The following is a 12,203-nucleotide window of genomic DNA, read 5'->3' as shown; positions in this document are numbered from 1 at the left end:
TGCAATATCTACCTTTTTCCTCTGATTTAAAGAAAAGAGCAAAATCTTTTCATACCATGGCCCATAATTTCCCCAGGCCTTTCCTCAAACCCATATGTTAGTAATTCATTCATTTATCTATTATTTTATTCACTCAATAAATAAGAAACATAGGGGAGGGATGTCAAGTTGCGGCAGATAAAGGTATTTGCATAGATATTCTTCCAAAGAAAAAAGAGGGAGAGAGTTTTTGAGCCAACGGACCTAACTCTAGGATCATGGAATGATTCATGGTGGGGAAAACCTGGGAGTTAGGCATCAACACATTTTCCTAGAATGTCCAGGCAACCTCAGAAATCAGGCAAATAGAATTAGCCAATCTGGTTTTCTCCAGAGCTTTGTACATATATCTGGGAATATAATATAGAAGAATAAGCAAAAGCTGGCTTCCATGACATACTCTAGCTGGCAGCATCACAAGTGCTCTGATGATTGACATGATATGACATGGCTCTGAGCCACCTATGAATGCAAGGTGATAGGTGCTGAATGCCAGATATGGTGTCTAATTGGAAGAAATGAACGTGTTATATTGTTGGCCTCTAGAGTGTTTTGATTGTGGTTTGCAAGCTTTCCTCAGCCTTAGAGTGTAAGGCGACCAGTGAGTTAACTGAATTTAACACTAAAAAGCTTTCACAGGACAATTTTGTAACGCTGAGGTTCAGTACTCCACTAGACCATTCAGAAGAGTTGTGACAGCTGTGAGCCCTCAAACACTCACTGCGTTTGAAAGGTTACAGGTGGGTGTTGGGGTGTAGGGAGGTACCACAGGAAACATGGGCCCAATAAGCCATGAGGGTGTGTTGCCTTAGCTCCTTCTCAAAATAAGGGATTTCAGAAGGGAATCTGCCAACAAAAATGGATAAGCTGAGTGAAAGATGCATTTGGTTCTGAATTTAGGTGAGAGAAATGTGAATAGGAGTCATCTCACAGTTGGAAATGGGATCACTGGCAGCTCCCTGTTTCTATTATGGCTGGAAAACAAATGCTTTGTTATTATGAGATGGTGTCTTTGCTGCTATGTCTTCTTGTGTTCCTCTCTCGTTAAAAATTTATGTTAAAAATAATTATAGAAAAAAAATATATGTAACACGACGTAGAACAGCTGTGACCTGATTGGTCGGCAGCTTGTTGTTGATGGGGCCGCAGCGTGATACAGGAAGACCACAGACCCTGAGGGAGAGAGGGGTGTGCTTGCTGCCTGGAAAGAGAGGCTTTAAGAGATAACGGAAATGATTCTGACAAGCTTGATGCAAATTACAGAGAAGGGGACTGCAGCAGTCCCCAAGGAGGTAAAAACAATGAAAAAGAATCATGTTTTCCACCCCCTTTTCCTTGTCCTCTATTGTGAATAAGAAGTGTGAGTGTCAGGTTTTAAAATTACCCAGAAAGCCAAGCTTGGAGCTGAGGATCTGCCATAGATGACAGAGTTGCTTGGAGGAAATGCTGTAAACCGAGGCCTCTGGACATAAGAAAGAACCAGGAGGCTGTCTTAGGCATGAAACAGAGGCCAGCCAGGTACTAGCCCCAAATGCTTCTAACATCTTTAGCCACCATGAATGAGGCAACAGTCTTCCACAGGCTGGATGTGGGGAAGATGCAGAGTTTCAATTTTCAAATGTCAACTATGCATTTAATGCTTGTTGCTTCCTATTAATGCGATGCTCTTTTCTGGGGAGTTTGTAGTAACAGTGCCGGGAAATGGGTTAAACAGAACACGTCTGTTGCATATTTCAAATATTCCTAGAAGTGCTGGAAAGGAGTGGGGAGTGGAAACGTGCCAAAGGGGCAATATTGCATGAAACTGCCTGTGGTACTTATGAATTAAGTCTAACTTGTATTTTGTACACAATAATAGCTAAAATAGCTTTGTTTTCAGGGCTTTAGATGTGTTATCTCATTGAATTCTTATAGCATCTCTAGAAAGTAGGTACTCTATTTATCTAATTTTCACGAGTGAGGAAATTGGGGCATAGTGAAGTTAAATAAAGGACTCGCCCAAGACCACACATATTGTAAGTGTCAGAGTCAGTATTTGGATCCGGATGCTTGACCTTAGAGATCACACCAGCACTTAAACCACAACATATATTGCCTCTACTGCATTTCAGTGTCCATCTATGTACAGATATGTTTTTTATTTTGTCTGTGCTACTTGTATTTGAGACCACGTATTTTTACTGATGGTGTTTATCAACAACTTGGTCCCAATTTGATTCATTATACATAATTTCCCTTTTGAGCATGAAGTCTCAGTTACATCTCTAAACTTTTAACAAACATAAATGACACCTGGAACCGGCCTCTTCTTACCTCTTTTCCACACGCTTAGTCTTGAAACGCTGCCGCTTTTCCTCCACGAATGATGTGTTTAGTGCTCTATGTAATCTCTGGCAGAAAGAACAGATGCACACACAGAGACTGTTAGAAACACGCAACCAGGGGACAAAGTACCCCCTGAGATTTAATCTCTTCACTACAAACCTAGGCCTCTTTAAACAACTTAGCAATGATGCCGGAAAAAAGATCAATATTCAGTCCCAAATCTCAAGAGAGCAAAAATTCTAATTATAAGTTATTATTCTACCTGGAGGAAAGAAAAGTAATTTGATGGGAAGCTTAGAAATACTCTGAGTTGTAAAAAGGTATGTGATATAAAGAAGAGTTATCATAACCAACACGTGGCAAAGGGCCTGGCACAATTGCTAAAGGTGAGTCAAAAACTTAAGTCTGACTTCTTAACAGCCAAAACAAAGAAGGTAAGAACTCCTGATTAATTAAATTAATCATGCTAACATACAATGGAGAGGATCAGTTGTCTGCAGAGTCCTCCTTAGGAGACCAAATAGGTCCTAGGATGAAAGTAGGAACAACAGGGTTCACATGTAACCAAACCAATGATAGTGACCTATCTAGAAAAAAAGTACTGTGTTAACAAAGCAGCGAGTCCGCATAACAATGCAGGGGGCAAAGGTGGCAGAACTGGCAGCCTCACTACTGAGAAGCTGAGATAGTGCACTGGGAAGTAGGAGGGAGTCGTTGGGAGGTCAGGATGGCTCCTCCGGCCTCGCTGGACAATGCGCTGGGGGGCGGGGTCCGGGGAGAACTGCTGCCTTTGCTAGAGCTCCTTCATCAGTAAAAGCCTTCGGAGTACATTTTGGCTCTCAGTGCCAGTTTCCATCAGGGTGAGATGTGCAAAGGAATACGCTTGAATGGTGGTCTGCCTGACATTTTCAGTTCTCTCTGTAAGTGAGTGTGTAGTTGTCTGGATTACATGAAGGAACTTTGATCCTATGAGCTTGGCCTTGGCACCAGTGGACTTCAAAGCTCTGGACCATTGAAATGCAGTGAGAACAGGGGCTGGTAGTTTCATCTAAAGGGAAGTGGACTTCGAGTTCATTTAATGGGTTTCAATTTTGGCAAGAAAAGAGTCTATAGGAAACAAATCTTTCACACCATCTCTTCAGACTGTCACTAAGACTGTCACCAGGTTAAAAGCGATGCTATTGCTTCCACTGTGAGCAACAGTGGACAGTTATATGAAAGGCACGAGCATTATGGGATAGCTTAATTTAAGGGGCAAGTGAATTAATGGGATAGAGGGAACTCCATCTTGTACATTGAGAGTGTCTACACAACCCTGGTTCTCTTGGTAGCCTGTCATTTGTCAGTCTGACTTGGGGCCCCGGATTCTCCCATTACTGGGAATTCTGACGTTTAGGAATATTGGAGGAAGATGCCTGTGGCACTCACCTGACTGGTGTGGAGCCAGTAGTGCAGCCTAGATTTGTTCTTGATGCGTGGGAGCAGCAGCCTGTACACTATGTGCTCACCAATGGTGGTCAAGATGGAGAGACCAAATCCAATGCACAGCAGCACGAAGAGTCCAGAGAAGTGTTTGATGCCCATTTGCAAAGTCTGTGGCAGAACAGGAAAGGAAAGGCCATGAATGTGATGCTTCATCTGGTCCCACGATTGTTCACTCTTAGATGCAGATTCTTTTTTGCGGGACCCAAGGAAAGCTGGAGACTGTTCCTCTGCATGCTCCGCAGACATCACTAAACTACACTGTGAAGGGAATCCATCCAGGACTGAGGGCTGCTGCAGGGCACAATTCCCGGGGTGCTACTCACATACAGTCCTACTGTATGAATGGTTTCTGGAGTCGTGCAGAGGCCCTGCATCTGGACTACCCTATGGTCTCAAGAGAGACACAGAGAGATAGACATCGAGAGAGACTGAAAACTGAAACAATTTAATATATCAAAACATTAAATAGTTATCAAGGAAAGAACCTCTCTCAGGGACAGAGAATGAGTAGATTTAAGGGGAAAAGATGATGAGTTCAATAATTTTGACATTTAGATCTGCCAGGGAACATGGAGATCATCTAGTTGAATGTCCTCATTTTCAAGATGAGTAACCTGGGCCAGAGAAGTGAAGGGAATTGAGCCAGGTCACAAAATTAGACAGCCACAGAGGAGAAAGAGAAGGGACCTATTTGTTGATTGCTTACTTTTTATTTTTGCGCCGAGATAGGTATGATAACTGCAATTTATAGTTGAGGAAACTGAAGTTCCTGCAGCATTTAAGTGACAAAGCTGGTCTATAAGTCAATGTTTGTTTAGTAGCTCCAAAGCCTGGGCTCTTTCTACTCTACAACAAAAGAGCAACAACAGCCATAAATATAATAACTTTAACACCTGTGACAGGCACTTTGCTAAATGATTTACACGAAGTCCTTATGAAATACGTATCATCCAGTCTACGACATCGATGACCAGTCAGTCCTGCAGAAAGAAAGACATTTGATACCTTGAGTGCCTACTATGTGCCAGGCACTCTCCCAAGTACTGGGGGGTGAAGTTAGGAGGGTTGTTTCCCTGCCTTCAATCAGCTTGAATCTGGGGAGGAAGCAAACATTTATACCCCATGATAAATTGATCCACGCCTCCTGGGTTTTGCAGAGAAGCTGGCTCATGAGATAAGACTTAAAGTAAGGGAGGTAGAATGTGGAGGCTCGGGTGGGAAAGTTGCACTCTAAGCTGAGGGAAGCAGAAACAAAGAATGTAACAAAGACATGAACTTCCAGCACAGTGATCTGGGGGCTTGTGAAATAGAGAGCTGTGTTCAGGGGTAGGGTGCAGGAGGCCTGTGTCCTGAGGGAGGAACAGGCCCGCACTAGGCAAGCCTAGATTAAGCACCTCACCCAAGATCACACAAACCAATGCTAAGGAGCCTAGGTGTCATTCCTTTGCTGGAGGCTTTTGGTCACCATCATCATCGACAATTATTTAGCACTTAACATGTGGAAGGCACAGTTCTGAGCTCTTTATCAATGTAGCAATTTTCTTAATCTTCCTAAGGACCTATGAGAGAGGTACTGTTACTACCTCCATTTTACAGGTGAGGAAACTTAGGAACAAAAGAATGAAGTGACTTGTCCAAGGTCACATAACTAGTAAAGGTCAGAGCTGGAGTTCACACCCAGGTAGTCTGGCTCCAGAGCCTACACTCTTAACCACCTCATTTGACTGACGTGAGTGATCCTCCCATCCTCTTGATGGGTCTTCCTTTCTTTCATTCTCCCCACCTCTACCTCCAGTCCTGGAGAAGCAGCCATTTGGGATGGCTCAGACATGGCTAGACCTCCGTGGTATGCCAGGAAGTCTATCTGGGGGCCCAGACTCAGAGACAGAGTTTGGAGATTTCAGTCTTTGGGGGAGCCTGGGTCATGGAATCTCTTTTCCTCCATGACACTACTTCTGGCAGTGGCTCTGGACCAAAGATGGGTGCTAGGATCCCTGAAGAAGAAAAGACTAGAGGTGAGCAGGAGCATAGAATATGCACCAGGTTTAGGAGACTGGGACACAGACAGGAAAACTAGCAGACACCTGAGAATGAGGGAGGAAGCCCAGCCTTAGGGAACAAGAAATGCTGGTCTAGGAAATGTGAGAGGTGTATCAGACCCTGAAGGCTACTCGGGTACGAGGGCTTTTCCTGGGACATCTCTGTACAAGTGGTGACCAACCTGACCTCCAGAAAGTTTACACAAATGTGTTTGAAAACCTCCCTTGGCCTGGGCCTGTTGTAGTGTGTACAGGATACGGCTATTACAGAAGGATTCAATTACTACTGCTGTGGATGAAGAATGCACTGGGGAAATTAATTTTGGACATTAACACTAACAGCATCAAACACTCAGCAAAACACTAAACGGACTGGTGTTGCTTTCTTATAAGGTGCTGCCAAGATGAAGAAGAAAAATGTAACTTACAGTGAATCGTCCTGCTTTTAAAAGCATGATGTTCCCTCTGTTTTTTTGTGCATAACAGTAATTAGTCTCATTTTCCTCTTATTATCCCAATAACAAAGAGGCTATATTCAGTTTATTTTATACATTTCTTTCTTTAAATTTCTGTTGTTTACATCCACATGCTAACAGACTAATAGAAGTAGTTGCTGTGTTTTTTTTTAATTGGACATCTGTGTGCCAGACACCATATATGCATATTATGATCTTATAATAACATTGTAAGTCAAGTATTATTATCCCTATTTTACATTTGAGGAAACTGAGGCTCATTAACTACCGTACCCAAGATCATACAAGCTAATAAATGGGGAAGCCAGCCTATGGATCCAGGATTGTCTGATGCCAAAGCCCGCACTGCCTTCAAGCGAACACCATTCACAGGTGCCCCTTGCTATCTGAACTCTTACTATTCCCTGTTACAACTTGCAAAAAATTTTGTTCAGAACTCACCATCTGAATAGAAAACACTATAATCTGCCTTTGGGCACCAATGAAAATGTTTATACTGTGTCTGGGTCTCAGTGATAAGATGTACCGCTGCAGTTGTAATTCAGCTGTCCTTCCCCTAGGACCACACTACTTCAATGCGCTATGCATTACATATGTGCATCAGCCCCACGTTATCAAGTGAAAACTTTTTGTCTGATAGAGTGGAACTTGCTCAACTTGACATTTATCACTTGTCAGAGGAAGAAGAGGAGCAATGAATATTCAATGTCAATCTTTAAAATAAATTTAAGTGATGCAGACAAAATAATGACTGCAGGTGCAAGTGACAGGAGCAGAAACATCACATTCAGAAATGCAATCACAGCCCAGTCTCATGTTGTCAAGAGCTGTATTAATGGAAGCAAAGAAATGCAAACAGACATACGTTTTTTATTTTCTTCATCCCATTACTTTATCCCATTTGATAGCTCACAGCCACACACGTCTGGAGTCTCAAGAGCCAAGGAGAGAAGACTGTCCCAGGATTTAGCCACAGGCAAATCTCAGGCATTTATGGCTTCACTTAGTCCTTCACAGGCTCACTCTAGCCCATCCAATCTCACTCCATTAACTCTTTAATCAATACGTAACCACTCAAAAAATTGTCTTGCTTGCTTATTTTATTTTGCTAAATGTTATTTATACTTGTTATATTTCTTTAACATTTTATTTTATTGTTCATTTACATTAATATATATCCACTGTACTGTGGTGGGAAAGCATACTCTGTATTATGCACACATGAATAACCACTGATTAAGCATTGAAGAACTGGTGTTTTAAATGCTTCATATTATGCAGAAATCATTGGTGGATTGTCATATATAACAATCCATGCATTGTGCATTAGATATTAAACACTAATAAATGTCTAAGAATGTTTTAGTGATATTTAGGGAAACTGTTTGGGCTTTTTGAATGAGGTGGGAAGGCTTTATTGTTCATCTCATACAAGATAACAGAAAGGACTCCTACCATCTGGAAATTTACCAGCCAACATATTTCCAGGAACAGACTAGATTCAGATAAAGGGTGATGCCTGTACTATCAAAGGTTCTGATTGGTCTCTGCCTAGATCATCAGTGACATGTAGAGGCCAAGACCACCAATTTTGTTGCTGCTAAACCCTCCTTTGCATCTTGCTCAGATGTGGACCCTTGAAACATCTGACAGCTGGTTAGATAACTGACTAGGTTCTGAAAACTCCAGCAAGGAATGCAGTTAAAGTATTTCAGTCATCATTTGCCTCAGATGTTACTGGTTAAATCTTATGATCTAAGCCTCCCTAGCCCCCACTCCACATCACCCACTCCACAGCAGCTACCCATTTTCTCTGATCCTCTAAAGAGTCTGTAATCATTGCTTTCAATTCCTCTCCTAGATACTTGGAAGCAGGATGAGGAGCAAGCAAATGCTGTTTCTAATTTCGAAGACATGATTTCCTTTTTTTTTTTTAACACCCCACTATTTTGCCCAGAAGAGAAAGTAGCTCAATAAAATTTGGCAGACTCGTTGTGTCTGTACATATAGCCCTTTGTCTGGGTGGGAGGACGGGCACAGAAGTTGGAGACCTCCACCTGCATGAGGTGTGGGCTCCAGAGGTACCAAGGACAGCTATCGCGGGAGAGAGTTTGCCTGGGTGGAGACAATGGGGTAAGATTGTGCGATGTAATCATGTGGGATTTCTAAAAAATTGTAACAACAATCATGAAAAGGGATAAAGAAAATATTCACTCATAGAATCTGAAACTTTCTCATCAATGAAGACTGAAAGACTGAAAGATTACATTCAACAAAAGAAACAAAGAGTGATTTGCAAAATCCAGGGAGACACTGCATGAATGAAGTTAACAGTGCTCACACATTTGGATAAGAAAATAATCTAGATGGACAGTAAAATTAGGGTCCGCAGGAACTTCCCATCACATCCCTGGTCCTGGGGGCTGTGGCACCTCTGTCTCTTCTAACCTGGAATCTGCTTAACAGCTCCTCAATATGGCACAGCCCAGGTTGCTGAGGAGATGCCCCCTTTCTGTTCCTTGTGCTCCCAGAGCCCCCGCCCCTTCTAGGTTTGGGAAACCATCTTTTAGCCTTGGACCTGGTGCTGAATGTGCTACATTATCTCCACTGTGCGGTCTTTTGAAAAGTCTTAATTTATTAATAAAATAACTCAGAAAAATATTTGTAAAAATTAAATTTGAGGTGATTACCATTATCCTTTTACTATATACTTTCAATTCTTCATTTTCTCCTCTGAACTACAACCATATGCACATATATTTTCCAGAGTTGTAAACTCTGTTATATGTTAATATAACAATTATGCTTTTTAAAAAATTTAATCTAAAAATTTATGGATTTATACAGTTATTTTATTTATTAACTTTAATAGCTTTATATTATCAGTAACTATTATTTTATCGTAATTGAGTTTACTCCCAAACTGTCAGGTATTTAATATTACTTATTATATATATATAATAAATACTGCCACAATAAAAAATCTTTTGCATATAGCATTTAAAAAATCATTTTTGATCCTTTCTTTGAGATATATATTGCAATGGGTGGGATTACCAGGTAAGATCATATAACCGTTCTGATGCCTTGTGATGTGTGAAATGGTCCTCAAGAGTGTGAAAACCATTCCCAGTGATTCCCAAGATGCCCCATTGCACAGGATGCTCACATCCTCTCCAACCCTGTTTTGCAACTAATCATTTTTTCCTGTTTTAGGTATTCTGATTTGTATTTATTCAATTTTTCTGGCTACTTTTTCATGTTTGTTTTTCCTGTTGCCCCAGGTATGTATTATATATTTATATGATTTGCCCAATTACGCATTTCAGAAAAGGCATGGATTTTTACTGAAAAAAGCTATTAACCCCTTTCCTAACACATTACATATGTGTCTCAATTTTTAAGTTTTCCTGTTAGCTTTGTTTTGTTAGATTTTATTATACAGGTGTTTGAATTCTATATGGCTCTATTTGTTTTGATTATTGGAAACTCTTCTGTTGTCCAGTCATTAGAAATAGCAATTGTTGGGATGTTTTATGACCAATTGCTTTATTTCTGAAAAATAATGAACACTTCAGTCCATCTTGAGCTTTTTTAACAAGAGTGGAACATATTGCTTTGTCTTTATTGAGACTTTTGATTTCAGCCCCATGCTGCAGAGGTAACTTAGCCAGTAAAAGGCCACTCCCATCCCGGGGTGGTCTGCATTCCTTTATGCTAATTTTGATTTTTACTCAAAATCCTATATTTTAAAAAAATGTTGGCAACATACACATGCACACACACATACACAAAACATTGTGAGAACAAACACCATGTAAAATTAACAACAAAACAACTTATTTGTGTGTCAGATTTAGTCTAAGAGCTGTCAGATTGTATCCTTTATCTACACAGCTTTTATGGCTGCTCCTGTTGCTTCAGTGTTATGGTTTTTCACTATGAATCAGCTAGTGCTTTAAAGCTGACACATGGTTTGTCACTATTTACACAGTCACCAGCCAGTGGAAGAGCTAGGGCAGCCAGTACGAAAGGAGAGAGGTCCAGTTCCGATTCTCAGTCTAGCGACCTGACTCCTTTATCATGGTGCCACCTTGTCTTAAAAAACATCCAAGCCTCTCCCTTTTCAAGGCATGCAAAATAGATAAAACATAGTAGCCAGACTCACGAACCACTTTAAATCCTAACAGAGAGAATCAATAAGCATAAGTGAAGAATGGAATTTGTAATAAAAAAAATTCCTGAAGGTTTTTCCTTGAGAATTCCTCCGAAGCAAGATAGATTTAGAGAATAAACCAACTATGCTAAGGCCATATTTTTTCCTACGTTTCAAAAAAAAAAGAAGTGTCTAGTGGTTTGGGGATTGCAACATATGGTAGAGAGCAGACACAATCCATTAATATATGATTCACAACAACGTAGTGTTACTGATGTCTACAGCCTCAAAACATATTGGTTGCTGTTACCAGCTTAATCTAAATACTGTCACTTATTTCTCAAGATGAGATGGAGGTGGATGATGATGTAAGACTGCCTTGCCTAATACTTTTAATTTTTAATTGTTTGCACTGTATAGAACCAAAGAGGTAGAAGCTGCTTGCTCCTTGACAAGAAATTCACCTCTTTGTAAAAACTGAGGCTTGGTTTGATTATATTAATAAGACTATCAGGAATAATTTGAGGCAGGTAAATACAAAAACCATAAAAATAGGAAGCAATGGAGTGAGGTGAAAAAAGCTCAGCATTTGGGGTCACAGAGCCTGGTTCAAGTCCTCACTTTGTCACTTACCAGCTGGGATATCTTGGAGAAGATTCTAGATCTCTCCATAGCATCATCTGTAAAACTGAGATGATAGCACCCACCCCACAGTGTTGTTATGATGATTAAATGATATAACAAATGTAACAGGACCTGGAACAGCTGTTCAATATGCATTAACTACTATTATTACCCCGAGGAACTGTACAGAACTAGATTTGTTGGCAACTGGCAATTAACAAAGAGAAGAATCAAAGCGTTCTAATTTGGAAGTAAATGTGATCTCTCTTCCCAAATATTCATACAGTCAGATCTTTCTAGTTGCTGAAGCTAGAAACAGGCTCACAGTTCCAGGTCACTGCCACAAAGGCTTGGGTAACTATATTAGGTAGACTGATCAAGCAATTAGCTTGTGAATTCCAGCCACTCTAGGAGCTGAAATAGTTTTCCTCCTCTTGTTAAATTTGAACATGTAATCCAACATGTTTCAAACTCTCGGTCCTAATTTTTAATTTCCATATTTTAACGTGCACATTGCAGAGTATAAAAATAATGTCTCTCTTTCAGAAATCCTCTTCCCTGGCATTACACAAGCTCACTTTTCTCATGCAAGGTTTCCTCCATAAAGTCAAATAGGTTGGGCTAGAATGAGAGTCTCACTCTTTTAAACTTTCTCCAGTCAAGACATCTGTTATCCCCTCTGCAAATGCAGGGGTGGGGAAGATCTTGACATTATTTCCATTGTTTCCTTTCTGGATTAGGATCACACAAATGTCCAGCTAATCTGAGAGTGGGTGTGGCTAAGTACTAAGTAAGTGTTGGAAAGGAACCAAGAGGCCTCCTTCTCCCTTATATATTGATCTAGTAGAAGAGGACCAAAGGGGGAAGGGAAGGCCATGGGTAGCGTGAAAGTTTTGTGCTCTAGCACTTTACATGGTTAATCTTCTTGAATCCTCAAAATAAACTGGGGGTGGATCTTCATTTTAATCAGGAGAAATGACACAAAGAGGTTAAGTAACATGCTTGCGCTCGCACAACTAATAAGAAGTGACTGTGATAAAAACCCAGTTGTAACTGCAT

General features: G+C 40.7%; 1 protein-coding gene across 1 annotated transcript in view; it reads right to left on the bottom strand.

Annotated features, from left to right (window-relative positions):
• Positions 1 to 12,203, bottom strand: part of GRIN3A (glutamate ionotropic receptor NMDA type subunit 3A) — a 149,428-nt gene that overhangs the window by 2,511 nt on the left and 134,714 nt on the right. The window contains exons 7-8 of the mRNA XM_060153366.1: positions 3,793 to 3,957; positions 2,353 to 2,429 (exon numbers count right to left, since the gene is read on the bottom strand). Of these exons, the coding sequence (XP_060009349.1) occupies positions 2,353 to 2,429; positions 3,793 to 3,957 (242 nt within the window). The remainder of the gene's footprint in view (positions 1 to 2,352; positions 2,430 to 3,792; positions 3,958 to 12,203) is intronic.

The sequence above is a fragment of the Lagenorhynchus albirostris genome, chromosome 7 (genome assembly GCF_949774975.1).
Source record: "Lagenorhynchus albirostris chromosome 7, mLagAlb1.1, whole genome shotgun sequence".
Lineage (NCBI taxonomy): Eukaryota > Metazoa > Chordata > Mammalia > Artiodactyla > Delphinidae > Lagenorhynchus > Lagenorhynchus albirostris.
This window is presented reverse-complemented; position numbering and strand designations above follow the sequence as displayed.